This window comes from Trachurus japonicus, unplaced genomic scaffold, assembly GCF_045865225.1.
Source record: "Trachurus japonicus isolate A0001 unplaced genomic scaffold, Traja_1.0 AP030420.1".
In the NCBI taxonomy this organism is placed as follows: domain Eukaryota; kingdom Metazoa; phylum Chordata; class Actinopteri; order Carangiformes; family Carangidae; genus Trachurus; species Trachurus japonicus.
Window position 1 is genome coordinate 1 of NW_028220553.1, and position 15,221 is coordinate 15,221.

At 42.6% G+C, this 15,221-nt stretch overlaps 2 protein-coding genes across 2 annotated transcripts; one reads left to right on the forward strand and one right to left on the reverse strand.

Moving 5' to 3' along the window:
* Positions 1–1,352: 1,352 nt before the first annotated feature.
* LOC146960391 (cleavage and polyadenylation specificity factor subunit 3-like) lies at positions 1,353–6,813 on the reverse strand (the record flags this gene model as incomplete). Its single annotated transcript, XM_085772407.1, has 3 exons — positions 6,639–6,813; positions 1,639–1,728; positions 1,353–1,503 (listed from the first exon to the last, which is right to left on the reverse strand). Coding segments are annotated over exons 1-3 (400 nt in total), but the record flags the coding sequence as incomplete, so codon positions are not given.
* A 378-nt stretch (positions 6,814–7,191) lies between these two features.
* Positions 7,192–10,883, forward strand: LOC146960392 (disintegrin and metalloproteinase domain-containing protein 17-like). Its single transcript, XM_085772409.1, has 6 exons — positions 7,192–7,342; positions 7,440–7,570; positions 8,310–8,477; positions 8,784–8,840; positions 10,410–10,604; positions 10,686–10,883. Exons 1-6 carry the CDS (start codon positions 7,192–7,194, stop codon positions 10,881–10,883), a joined length of 900 nt encoding a protein of 299 aa, XP_085628535.1.
* The last annotated feature ends 4,338 nt before the right edge of the window (positions 10,884–15,221 follow it).

Consider the following 15,221-nt stretch of genomic DNA (forward strand, 5'->3'; position numbering starts at 1 on the left):
CAGCACGAGGCAAAACAATACAGGCGTAGCAATATGTTGTCATGGTGATGTCGTATTGTTTACCCGACCCACGTTTTACCGTCTTTCTCTCGTCGAGTAAAATGACATCCGGTTGGTTTGCCGACGGCCGTCTGCCTGACTGCACCTGAATGCAACACCAGTGCCTCCGTCCTTCCTCACACTACACAGTGGCAGGGCCGTTGTATAGGGGAGAAAGGTGATGATAATTCTAGGGGCCCAGCGCCCAGTGGGGCCCATAAAAAACCCCAGTAGAATAATCTTTGTATGACTGATTTATTCTGTGTAAGACCCTGACTAATACTCATAGTACACTGTAAAAACTCAACATCTTTCCAAGAATATTTGTCTTATTTCTTGTCCAAATGTCTCATTTCTAGTCAAAACTAATCTCTTTCCACTTAAAATAAGACTCATAACCTAAAAATTAACTTGTTTTTAGATAATTTTCACTTGTTTCAAACTAATTTTCACTTGAAATAAGTAGAAAAATCTGCCAGTGAAAGCAAGTTTTTTGTGCTTGTAATAAGGAAGAAAAACTTGTTCCACTATCAGATTTTTTTCTACTTATTCCAAGTGAAAATATGCTTGAAAGAAGTAAAAAGTGTCTAAAAACAAGCTACTTTTAATATTCTGAGTCTTATTTTAGGTATAATGATATTTGTTTTGACTAGAAATTACATTTTGACTAGAAATAAGACAAATATTCTTGGTAAGATACTTGGGTTTTTGCAGTGTAATGTTGCATTAGCATCAAAACAAGGTAGGCTACTAGGCTGAATAAAAAATGATAATACATACGTAGTCTAAGAAAAAAAACTGGAAAAGTTAGGGGGAGGGGCCCACTTTAGTATTCTTTAAGGGGGCCCAGAATTCCTAACAACAGCCCTGCACAGTGGTGACAGTTTTAACAGGCCGAGCCGACAGCTCTGCTGAGTTTCCGTGGTTACCTACGGTCACGATGCAACATGGCCGCCTCGGTTCGGTGCGTCGCCCACTTATGTGTTTGTAACGACTTGTAACAACTCATTCTAAGGTACCAGAAAGCTTTCATTTGTATGCGGGTGTGATTCGACTTCAGTGAAATACGTATTTATGAAAGACATATTAGATTTTTGCTACTAAAAAGCCAAATAAGTTACACACTGGGGCTTTAACGAGTGTGTATGGTGAATGAAAATGTTTCGGTGTGATCCATAGACAGAAACACGTCCCTTAGTTTAATCTTGTAAATAAAACTTGAAGCCTGAATTCATTTTTCCCTCAGCTGAAGGGAAAGCGCCACTCTTAGGTCGCCGTGCGTCGTCATGGCGTCGTTGTTGCCGTGGTCTCACCGAGGATGAGCAGCAGCTCCTGCGCTCGGCCCAGAGCGAACACGGGGATCAGACATCGACCTTCTCTGTTGACGATGTCGTGGACCGTGTTGCAGAACCGAGCCTCTCGCTCCTCCCGCTTCTCGTGGATGTGAGTCCCGTAGGTCGACTCCTGACACACACACACACACACAACAAACACACACACACACACACACACACACACACAAACACACACAGGTTCAATGTTAAGTGTCTGTGCTCTGTGTTTAAATAAAGTTTGAACGGTTTGAATGCTTCCACTCACGGTGATGAGGATGTCTGGTTTGACGCTGGGGATCTCCGCCGCCATCAAGTGTCTGTCCTCCTGACGGGAGAAGTCTCCTGTGTACAACAACTACACACACACACACACACACACACACACACATATATACAGGGATGCAAACGGGTCAGGACCAAAAAAGAGAGGTATTGTCTGGCGGGGGGGGGGGGCTCACCATTAACAATATCACAGAAAAGTCAATTTCCAGTAGTTCAACCCCAACCAAGTATTGAGTGCATATAGATGGACAGTTTTCAGAAGGCCAACATTTCTATATTAAAAATGCTTTAAAAAAATAAAAACCATTGCAATATTTCAATTTTGGAGATACTGATTTTTAGGTCTTCACTGAATGTTAGTCATAATTATTACTATTAAAATAAACTGAATAAATAAAGACATGGGATTTAACATCCCATTCGGTGTGTAATGGACATATAGGCCTATATAATGTGTTAGTTTCACTTTAATTGAACACATTCTACATGGCGGAGGCGACGTCTTTCCACTCAGGGCTTCCTTCACCTCTGAAACGGGGCAGAGCTCCATGGAAACACCTGCCTGACACAGCAACGTAGGGAACCGTGCACGTCCGTGGAGCTGTGCGCCGCGGACGTGCACGGGGGAAAAAACGGCGTCACCGCTTTGGGTAACGTGCGTGCATGTCGCGCGTCTACATTGGAGGTCGGCTGTTATCAGTATAATCAGAGACCATGAATGAGTTCGCCTCACGTGATTGTCACTGTCAGCCTGTTAGAAAAACATTTTACTGACCCCAGCTGAGACGCTGAGACCCCCCCCCCCTCAAAACAAAAACTCTTCGGATCTGAACGATTCACACAAGTCACCTAATTGGTCATGAAAAAAGCGAGTTTCGCTTTACGGCGCGCTGTTTGCATCCCTGTGTGATGTTCAGGGACAGTCAGGACAGTCTGAGGACTGACAGCTCTGAGGTTGAAGTTTATATTAATGCACCATGACACTGTGGCAGGTCTCTGTACTAGGGATGTGAATCTTTGGGTGGCTCACGATTCGATTCCGACTTTTAGGGTCACGATTCGATTCAAAATCGATTTTCGATTCAACCGATTCTTGATTTTCTTTTTGCGATTTTTAGTTTGCTTTATTAACACCAGACCATGTGAAAACGTTGAATGATGATGATGTCTACAGACTATTATATCAGAAGCCATATTTCCCCCAAAAAAATGCACATCACATGTTTCAGATTTATTCAGCAGCAATATATTCGAACCATTTTAAAGTAAACTGCTACATGAAGCTGATTTTATAGGCTACTCTCTTTTCAAAAGCCTGGACTGAAGGATGTGAATATTTGGGTGTCTCTTCGATTCAAAATCAGTTCTCATGCACATGCACATGGACATGTAGCCTATCTGTAACAAAGGCTGCTAAAAAAAAAAAAAAAAAAGAGACGGCACTCTGCTCTCAGGCCAGCTCACCTGCAGCCTGTCTGCAGCGCCACAGAGGAGCTGTCAGAGCTGCTGCTGCTGCTGCTGCTCCTCTCTCTTCAGCCTGCTGTTTGGCTGCACTTTGTATGAGTTTAAAAAAGTGAAGATCTAACGTCACCTGAGCACCGATCAGCTGATCCAGAGCGCAGTGGATGTGGCTGCTCACACCGTGTCCTAACTGGATGCGACGCGAACGAGCGTCCGACAATCGCGTCACATCTGACGCTCTCTGTCCACACTGAATCCGTGCGTCTGTTGTCATGGAAGCACATCAGCTGTGCGCTCGCCCGCTCGACAGACTGGAGACGTAACTACCCGGTTAAAAGATGGGTGAATTGTGCCTTTTAAACAGAAAACAAGTTTCTTGAAATATAGAGCCAACAGCAAGTTGTCTCTATAGTGTAGGAACACGAGTTGTAAAAAACATAATGCAGGGTTTTCTGTAACATTATAAGACGGCGCACCGCCCCCCGCCCAAGATGAATGAAGAGGCTATTAAAAAAAAAAAAAGTCCGCTAGTCTCCTTGAAGCGGCTGTTATGTGTCTCTCTCTGGCGGTGTCAGCTGATGTGCACATCTGCAGCAACCCAAACAAATGCACATGTTACTGTTGACTGGCTCTATTCCAGCCACATGATTGGTTCGACGCGGTGGAAATCTCATTATCATTGGTTATTTGTATTGTCTGCCAAAACATGGATGAATGAAACCTATCGACCACGTCTCATATTTCTATTGAGGAAAAGTTATTTCACAATTTATAGACACAACACCGACAAGCACTGAGAGCCGCATGTTGCAGTGACGTTATATAGGCTATAAAAAAAAAAATCCGCAAATAATAAGCCGACGAAAAGGTGCAACTTGCCACTTAACTTCTTGTCGATGTATTATTTGCGGGGGCTTTCGGGGGATCTGCTGACGGTGGAGGATCTGGGACTGATTGACTGTGGACCACCACCAGTCTGATCAGGTCCATCACAGCACAGCAGCTGCAGCACTGCCCCGCTGTCACATTACTCTCGCGTATCAGCTCAATCTGTTTACATTAAACCGACATCAGGAGAATAATGAGAATTATGATTAAAAATATATTTGTTTCGAATTTTGGCCCCTGGATCATGATTTTTCGCATTCTTGGTTAAAAAAAAAAATCCTCTAAAAAAAAAGACAGTTGGGATGCATAATGTGTCTCATAACAGTATACTGTGCGTCACGCTAGGGGTCGGTGGTGTTTTATTCTAGGGGTCGGTGGCGGCTGTGAGACAGCAGCGGCTCCACGGTGAGGGGGGGGGGGGGGGGGCAGCTTCTGCTCACCTGACTCTGTGCAGCTTCTTCATTAAATCCAAACAGTCCGACACAGCGACGCACTGCTCCTTTGACTCTAAAGTCTCTGTAGCTCATCAGCCGGAACTCGCCGACATGGATCAGAAGCGACGGCGGCGTTTGGCCTCAGTGTCTCGGACTTCCAGAGCAGCTACAGAGCAGCGTTGTGACCTCAACCATGGTCGATGAGAGCAGAAATGTTGTTGTAGGCCTGTGCATATTCTCATTTGTCCAGGTCATAGTATTTCAAAGGAGGTTAAATCGAAAGCAACTGGACTTCTACTGAGTCTCCAGACCAGTTAGTTGGACCAGTCCCAGCCTGGTCAGATGCTACATGAACTGATGAAGCCTCTTGGATGAGAGGTGAAACGTCTTCCTAGACAAATAACTAAGTCCAGTTGAACCTGCTTTGAAAAAAAAAAAAGTTGTTGGCGGGCTCGTGAATTTTTTTTTGACACGAGTCAAAAAGAGCGTCAAACCGCGTATCTCGCGTTTGGTCGCGCGTCACAACTCGAGCGAAAAAAAAAGCGTTCCTCGTGTTTGGTGGGAAGCCCCTTGTGGGTCTTCCCACCAAACACGATGAAATAGACGAAGACGCGAAGGTCCCGTCGCACAAAACAAATCGGGTGTATTGCGTCGCAAAAAAAAAAAGTCGCGTCTACCGCGTCGCGCGCCTAATCGCGTCTCGCGCCTAATCGCGTCTTTGCGTCACGGCCTTTTACACCGCGGACGTAACGAATAAACGGTGACGGTGTGAACGAACAACATAGAACAGGACCAGACGTGGCGTTGTTTCCTCTTTTCACCGACAGCTCCACTCTCCCTTACTTACACTAACTACTGTTATTGTTGAGGCCAGAGAATTGTGGGATTTGTAGTTTTTGACCAATCGCAGGTTGTGCTCTTTCTTTTTGTGATTTTCCTGGTTCACACATGTATTTTTTTTTAGGGGCAAATGCGAGTGAAATGCTCGTCCATGGTGGGCATAAGAACATTTAAGACCTGTCTAAAATTATTTAAGACTTGAACACAATAATTCAACAAATTTAAGACATTTTAAGGCCTAAAATTTAGATTTTCAAATTTTAGACTTTTTAAGACCCCGTGGATACCCTGTTATTTCATATAAAAGTTTAAGTGCATGCATATTTTATGATGCTGTGTATTTCAGGTGTAGGTTAATATACACACACCTCAGGAGGCCTGTTGACTGGTTAAAACAAGGTAATCAGTAGATGGGAATTAACTTCAGATTTAGTCACGGATCACCTTCAAACTCTCCTTGTCATGATATTTGAATTAATTATACATCAACACCAGCATATATAGGATTAACACAACATACAAATGAATAAAATGATCTAAAAGTATACATTTGTTTATTATTAATTGGATTATTCAACAAAATGTTGAATGCGACGTCTTTAAACAGTTTATTTTGCTCATCAAATGAAGAGAAATTGACTCTGGAGCCTGAAGTCTGTGATTATTGATTAGGATTTTCAATCAATCACTTTTTAATCAAAACACAGCTGCGTTTTAATCTTCACTGTTTCTGCTCCAACTAAGATAAATAAATCATAATAACATCTGTTCTTTGTCGCAGCAGAGAGAGTGAATCACTGCGATTCATATGTTTATAATTTGCATAATGTGATATTATGTGATAATGAAGTTTAGGTGAAGAGGTGCATTCTGGGAAATATTTTTTGTGAGTTGATGAAATTACTTATCAATATGCGCTTCCATTTAGACATGATGACGATAAAGTGCAGGACAACACGGTGTTAAAAACAGTTTCTTTTTTTAAAAGGATTTGTATTTCCATGCTTTTATTTTGAAGGGATGCTGCATGTTTTAGAAGCCTTACTTCTGATTTCCTGTTTGTCAGACTCAGTTTATTGATCTGGTCACATCGATTATTGATTGAAATGTTAAATTTTTCTAATTTATTTACTTTACTGTACATACTTTCTTTTCTTTGTCTTGTTTATTTGATGTTTGTTTATTTTATTTCATGCTCTTATATCTTATGTTTTGTATTTATTTATATTTACAAGTTTACTATTTGCCTTATTGGTTTGTACATCGATTTATTTGCAAAATAAAGTAAAAAAGCAAAAAACAAAACACCAACAGAGGGTTGAACAGCTGAGTCATGTGAGTGGCGGTGAGCGGCCGTTACCTTGACGCCGGCGATCTCGATCATGAACATGGCGGCGCCCAGCACGTGTCCGGCGTGGTAACACCAGAACTTGATGCCGGCCACTTCCTTCACCTCGTGGAAGTTGATGGTCTCGATCTTCTCCATGCTGTCCTCCAGGTCCGTCTCCGTGTAGAGCATGTCGTCTGCCGAGATGTTACTGTCACACACACACACACACACACACACACACACACACGCACACACGCACACACACACACACACGCACAGCATCAACACACAGCTCCGTCACAGCTCCACCTGAGCGACAGGCAGCATCACTCCCTCTCTCTTTGTCAGCTGTAAAGTGACTGAGTGTGAGAGTCTGTGAGGGTCCAGATACTATAAACATGAATGGAACAGCACCTACCCCCTTTCATGTTACCTTGACAACAACATGTTGACTGATAATTTACAGTTTACTTTCAGAAGCACAAGGTGTGTGAGGGACAGACTCACAACAACAAATGCTCTTGGATCAGATCTGATCAAATCATCTAACAATAACCAAAAAACTACACGTGTGTGTGTTGTTATGTGTGTTGTGACAGGAAACAGCAGCGAGTGTCCTCCTCCTGAAAACGCTCCCGATAAGACGGCGTGTCTGGACAGCGGCGAGTGTCTGGACGGGGAGTGCGTTCCTTTCTGTCAGGCCGTCCTGAAGCTGCAGCCCTGCGCCTGCAACGGTAACGACCACACCGGCGTGAGACCAAGGTGGTGGTGGTGATGATGATGATGATGCATCCGTCTCAGTCTTGTATCTGTTCCCTCTCGTCTCTATAGAAACCAACGCGTCGTGCAGAGTCTGCTGCCGGAGCACCAGCGGCATCTGCGCCCCCTACCAGGACAAGACGGGCAACTTCCTGTTCCTGCGTAAAGGGAAACCCTGCACCGTGGGCTTCTGTGACGGAGCGGTGAGTGGAAACACACACACACACACACACACACACACACACACACGGCAGCTTTAAAACACATTGAAGACAAACTTCTAGCTCAACTACTATGAGTGTGAAAACTATTTATTTGGAACTGAGTTTAGGTGTAATCACAAAGAAATGGCTTAAACCATCTGTTGATGAATGGTATGACATCACACTCATTCCAAATTTGAAGACATCTGAAAGCATTGGAAAGGTATATTTCCCTGAAAAGCCCCTCTTTTGTTTAAGTTTTTGGTTAATTATTTATTTCCTTGTGTTATTATAATAGAAAACACCCCATGTTCACGTGTTATTATATAAAATGCTTTGTAAAAGGGGGAACCCCCCCCCCAAAAAAAAAAAACACATTAAAGACAAGCGGGATGTGAGTGTGTGTAGGTGGGTTTACATGGAGACTTTTTCCTCTTTCTGATTGAATCCTTTCTGAATGAGTCTTTCAGGTCAACTGTTTACATGATTTTATTTTATTGTTTTATACTTTTGATCGATTTAAGAAAAGGTTTATTCTGCCTCTGTGAAACCGAATGAAACTTGATTTGGTTTGGGCTTGTTTGTTGTGATTGAGCTGTTTATATGGAGCATTTTCATTCAGTTTGGACTCTAAACCGAATCTAATCTGAATATTTGGCTCCATGTAAACAAAGCTTGTGTGTGTATGTGTGTAAACACAGCTTGTGTGTGTGTGTGTGTGTGTGTGTGTCTCCTGCAGGGGAAGTGCATGAAGCAGGTGCAGGACGTGGTGGAGCGTCTGTGGGACTTCATCGACAAACTGGACATCAACACGTTTGGGAAGTTTCTGGCCGACAACATCGTGGGGTCGGTGGTGGCGTTCTCTCTGCTCTTCTGGGTTCCTATCAGCATCCTGGTCCACTGTGTGGTGAGTCGCTCCGTTCTGTCTCTGTCAGGAACTAAACTAAACTACACTCAGTCACACTGTCTGACTGACGCGTTACAGAGACGTATTACCACTGTATTTTCATGAGTATTAAGGGATTAAGGTGCTACAGACAGAATCTGAAGATGATAAAGTCTTTCCTGTCTTTAGTCTGTATAGGTCAGGTGGACAGTCATTTAAATATATATTTTATAAGATGTGCAGAGATTAGTTTAGTTTACTCTTGTCTTTTCTTCTGTGAACAACCTCCTTCAGGATTAATAAAGTTTCTTTATCTTCTTCTCTCAGGACAAGAAGCTGGATAAACAATACGAGCAAACCACAAAGTCTCTGTTCTTCCCCAGTGTGAGTATCTGATTGTGTGTATTTTAGGGATGTCACAATTACTTGTTATTCACAATTAAAGCTTCAGTTGGTAACAATTATTCAGTCATATTTGCTGGAATTGTCACTATATTCTGATGGTCAGACATTAAATGAGTAATTTAGGACAAAATCCAACTCCTCTGGCTCCACCTACAGCCTGTAATCGTATTTGCCAAAATCCACCGCGCCCGACGATTCTCCACCAGTCAGGTAGAGGGAGCAGGAGGAGCAGCCAATCGCCGCTCCTACACGTCGTGCTATGGATACGGTACATCTTTTTTTTTTTTTTTTTTTTCTCTGTGGGTGCGTTCATGGCTACTTTGTGTGTGTCTGTGTGTGTGTGGGGCGCTTGGCAGAGGTTCATAAAGGGACCTGACGGAGTATTGTCTTGAAATTTTCCGACCAAGTCGCGGAGTTTACTTTCACTTTCGTCAACTTACCAACTGGAGCTTTAATGCAATGAAATTGCAGCGAAAGGAGGAAAATACTGCATGTCTGATATGAATCATCACCTGCAGGATACCCACCTGGCTTTGTAGCCAAAGTAAAAGAAATTACACAGTAAATGGGTTAAATTACGTTAATGTCAATTGATCTAACGTAACACTGAATTGGTAGGAATTGAAATGTCATTCGTAAGAAAAATTATTTAAAAAAACTTCCTGTCCTCTGAAGGATTTAATATTTTGTTTATATAATTAGAATGCAATTATATTTTCACTGTATTTGGTTCCTGAACATTCAGACTCATTAAGATGGTGAGACCTGATGTGGATGAAGAGGGAACAAAGGAGCGGTGGCTTTTGTAAAGTGAATATATATATATATTTTTTTAAAGTATATTTTTTGGGCTTTTATTGCCTTTAATTGATAGTGCAGTCGAGAGAGAGACAGGAAATGGGGAGGCAGAGAGGGGGGGAATGACACGCAGGAAAGGGCCGTCCGACGTGGGACTCGGGACAGGACTGAGCCTCAACATGGGGCGGCAGCTCTACCCAGTGAGCTAAATGCCGCCCCATATTTTGGGGGTTTTAAGATGAATTTAGACACTTGAACACATCACAGTTCCCTCTGAGATCTGACTGAGAGAGGAGGTCGACATGTTGACGTCAGTTGAACATTAAAAAATCTAAAAGTCTTCTCCTTTAAAGAGGAACTATGCAGCATTTGTCCCTTAATTAACCAGCTCCAGAGTCCTAGTGCTGGTTAAATCAATGACTTGTAACTAGTTCCAGGGAGGCGTGTTGCTGCGTCCTTGTTTATGACAGATAAGACTACACAAATACACACATGGTAACATGGTAGATGATAAATAACCTTATCCACCGCTCCATGGATTGATTTCTCACCGGCTTCGTTGTTGAAAACAAATGCACACGGAGGAGAGGAGGGTTAGAGACAAAGAGAGTTCATCTTTAAAGTCCCCCTCCCATGACCCTTTTTGGTCATTTTAAAACCAGCTCATTAGCAATGCAGCTCTGGAAGGTGGGCGGAGACTGCGCTGCTCTTTAACCATCAAACTCGGACTGACTCTGTTCATTTTCCCAGAATGCCGAGCTCCTGAGCAGCCTGGAGTCCGCGTCCGTCCGGATCTTCAAGCCTCCGACCTTCCCGACCACCAACCTGCGCTTCCAGCCGTCCGGTCCGCAGCAGACCAGCACGCCGCCGGTCTCCGGCTTCGGCTTCGGCCCCGGTCCAGACTCCTGCTGTCATCTTCCTCACCATCCTCCTCCTCCTCCTGCGGTGGCGGCCCCTCCCCCTCCTCCTCCCCCTCCTCCCCCTCCTCCTCCTCCTCTGGACTCCCCCCGCATGGCCACCATCCAGGAGGACCCGAGCTTCGACTCCCACCTGGACGAGGAGGCGCTGCAGGAGGCGTTCGGCCGCCCGGCGCAGCGCTCGGAGCAGCGGCGGCGCTCCTTCGAGGACCTGACGGAGACGAGCGCGGTGAGTCGCAGCGAGAAGGCGCTGATGTTCCGGCTGCAGAGGCAACACCAGATCGACACCAAGGAGACGCAGTGCTGAGGGACGGGACGGGACGGGACGGACGGGACGGACGGCGCCCGGTTTGTCCCGCTCACGTCCTCCTCCTGTGCTGGTTTCACAAACTTTTACGACTTTTTTTATTTTTTATTTTCTTAAAGCGGCTCCGTCCTGAAGCCGCCGCACTGACGCTTTGTTGCTGCAGCAGATCTCAGTCTGGTCACATCGAGACACATTCAATCAGAAAAACGTTTTTATTGAATTTAAAGGACAATTCCAGGCGAATTCAACTCGGGGGTGTATTTTCATATCATTTTAGGTCTAAAAGAATGAATCTGAAGATTTTCAGTTTAATCGCTCCTGTTTTGCGGTAGCTGCGTCTGTCCGTGCATCGCCACGGCGCCAATGAATGGGAGTGGATGTAAGTTCCGCTGTTTAGGCTGTTTACATCCCTCAAAGCCGCAATTTTTTTCCACAGACAGCGTCAGATGGAGACTCAAACATGCACCGAGAAGTTTATTTACTTCAAGCAAGCCGACATGTTTGTAAAACTAGATCCAATTCAAAGTCTCCCGGAGTCTCGCGCGAGACCCAGTTGCTGTGTGCGGTGTGTTCAGGTGCAGTGGGAAAAGCTACCGTTTGTGTCATAAACACAGGAATATCAACTCTTTACTTGCTTCAAGTAAAAAAAACTTCTGGGCGCATGTTTGAGTAGCCACCTGACGCTGTCTGTGGAAAAAAATGTACACTTCAAGCAAGTAAAGAGTTGATATTCCTGTGTTTATGACACAAGCGGTAGCTCTTACTGCGCCTGAATACACCAGCACTGCAACTTGGGTCTCGCGCGAGACTCCGGGAGACTTTGAATTAGATCGACTTTTACAAACATGTCGGCTTGCTTGAAGTAAATAAACTTCTCGGTGCATGTTTGAGTCGCCATCTGACGCTGTCTGTGGAAAAAAAATGCGGCTTTGAGGGATGTAAACAGCCTAAACAGCAGAACTTACATCCACTCCCATTCATTGCTGCCGTGGCGATGCGGGGACAGACACAACTACCGCAAAACGGGAGCGATTAAACTGAAAATCTTCAGATTCCTTCTTTTAGACCTAAAATGATATGAAAATACACCCCCGAGTTGAATTCGCCTGGAATTGTCCTTTAATTACAATCAGAGTTCAACCGATTATCGACCGATATTTCCCTTTTTTTTTCACCGATAACCAATAAAATAAATGTATTTTTAAACGCATAAACGCACTCCTTTGGCTCTAACGAAGCCGTCTCTCTTGGCTGTTTAACAATGTCCCAAAGGTTTTCACAGTGAACAAAACAGAAACAAACTGTTGACTGTATTCAGTCTGATCCCTGGTGTGTTATTTTTAAATTCTGACACCAAAGTTTTCATTTTTACTGCAAATGAATATCGGTTAAATATCGGTTTCCTTGATTACTAATAATCGGTATCAGTATCGACCCTGATAAAACCATATCAGTTGATCCCTAATTATAATAAGAGAAAGAAAAAGAAACAAAACGTCTCCTTCCAGTCGTCGTCCTGTGTGGTCAGACCGTGGTTTCAAATCGCTGCTCCGTCCGTCCTCTCCGCGTCTCTTTAACGTCCTTTAGTGACTCGAACTAACATATTGTCCTGTTGAAGCTGTGGCAGCGAGGGGCCGCTGCTGGGTATCGAACCTTCTCCAGGTATCAAACCGTCGTTGGTGCTGATTGAACGGTGCTCAGATCAGATGTTGCTTCCACAATCAAACTGTGTTTAACTGTGGTGATCGATCATCTGTTCAATACTTTTATTCGTCCAATAAAATGTCGCTAAAGCTCCGATTGGTCCCCGCCAGCCACCGTACAAACTCAGACCAACTCGTCTTCTGATGACACACTACACGATACGACCAGCAACTGTACGCTCCTACGTCCGTTTTTAGTTCTTGAACGTCCCACCAAAGATTTTTTTTTGCTCCTGAATGTTACACGTTTATTTCTGTTACATAAAGTCGTCGTTCACTTTTATAGCTGAAGCCCGGCTCTCGTTTTAGTTCCCTAAAGGCCAAATGTAACGCCTGTTGTAGCTCAGTCATCAGTCAAACTGTTGCTGAGTTGAACTTAATGTTTTAAAAAGGTTCAACTTCAATGTGACAATCATTTATGTGCACGAGTTTCTGTCTAATGAGAGAAAAACATTTATTTCTAACTGACGCTATTGAGACAAAGTGTTTGTCACCAGCATTTTATAGAAACAGCATCAACACAACATGTTGTAATAATGGATAATGTTGTTAAAAGCTTTAGAAATATTATATATTTTATCACAACAGCACAAAAAATGCCAAAGATTTGACGTTGTCAACTTCTAATTTGTGGTTATTTGATGTTTTTTTTTTGTCTTTACATCAGAATCAATTGGTTTTTTTTTACTGTGTGATAGACTAATTGATTAATTAATAGTCAAAATGATTATTAGTTGCAGCTTCAAAAGGTCAAAGTGCACTGAGAGTCAATGACACGTGCAGCTGCCAGATAAAAAAACAGTAAAAGTCAAAAACACAGAGGTCAAAGTTTTATTTTTAAGGCTCAAAATGTTTTTATATTCTATAAATGATATTAATAAAGTACAAATAGGGTTAAAATAGGTTTGGAGAGTTTAAAGGGTTAAAAAGTGTTTCTGTTTTAAGACTCAGTGGGAATCGAACCCTTGAACGTGACAGTGTTAAGTGCCTTCAACTCGACCCACTGAGCTACATGACACCGTATTTTATATCACATAAATGTTCATCATCTCCTTAAAACCACTAAAACCTGTCAATCAATTTTATTTACTGTGTATCACATCTGCAACAATAAGCTGATTAATTGGTTGAATGTTGATCAGCAATGAAACAAATAATTTAAGTCGTTTTTCAGTCAGTAATTGCTTTAAAAAAAAATTGTGATTGATAAATGGATGGCTCAACTGTTTTTTTTTTTTTTTATAATAAATTGAATATTTGATTGAAGGGACTTTTGATACATTTTAAGTTACATTGGGCATTTTTTTTTTTTACTATTTTGTAAATTTTTATAGACAAAATGTTAAATCACTTAATAAAAATAAAGGAAAAACTTAAAACTTCAGTATAAAATTGTCCTAACCTAAACAGTTTTAAAACACCTCCCTGTTATTTTATTTTATCCTGGTTTGAGGTCAGTTATCTGAACATTTCACCTGTTTGTTTCTTACTGTACGAGGGCAGGTTATTATTATTACTGTGTGTATATATATATCTTTGTATAAAATATCGTTGTGTTGTTGCTTTTGTTGCTTTTATTTTTGTGACTGTCTGTTTTTTTTGTGGGGGGGGGGGATAAAGACACAGATGTTAAACTTCAGAGTGTTTTCAGCTGTTTGGTTTGTGTCACTCGAGCTGTTTGGTACCAGAGTTTATTCTCATCACATGTTTTTACTGTGTCAGATTTATTTTGTGGTAAGTTTTGTGTTTTTTTTTGTTTTTTTGTCGATTGATTGAAGCCATATTATCGTTTTAAATGTTTATTTTTGACATGTCAGAGCTCAAAGTGCCTTCTCTTCTCCTGTGGTATTCAAATGCACTTGTCAGTATTTTTAATATTGTGTCTATCTGATACTGTGTGTGTGTGTGTGTTGAGTCCTGTACACTGTGATGTGTGTGTCTGTGTGTTATGTACATGCTGACGATCGTCTGTATTGATCCAATTAAAGGTCGGTTGAGAGTCATGTTGTTAACGTCACTGTGTCGTCGTCGGACTGAGGCGTCCGCTCAGTCTGCCCTTTCACAATAAAACGTTCTACTGTCTGATTTAAAGTGCTGATCGATAAAGAGTTTTTATTGATATTCTGATATTTTATCAACTCACGTTTCTTCCTGAGCTTTCAGCAAGATCTCATGGTTCTCATTAATGGATCATTATTTTGTCAAAAACATTTTTAAATATTCTGCTTTAATGTAATTTATTGACTATTTTAATCTCTGGTGGTTTTATTTTTATATTTTAAAGCAGAAGTAAGTGGTCCGGTCGTTTTCGCTAATGCTGCGTTCCAGGCAGGCTTTTGAAATCGTAAATTACAGCTTCAAGTCACAACTTACGACTTAGTAGCGTTCCAGGCAACCCACTCGTGTTTTTCCGACCTGTTTTACCGGTGAAAGTCACTATAACGGCCACTCGTAACTTCTGACCCGTGAACTCGTACCAGATCGAACTGGTACCACTTCACGGTCGGAAAAATACGAGTTTCCTTGAACGCACCATAACAGTCCTCGTCGCTACGTCGCCACATTCACGGCGTCCCTTGGCTGCACACACAGCCCTGCATGCCGTTCTCTCTCCTCATTGGATAAAAACTGTAGG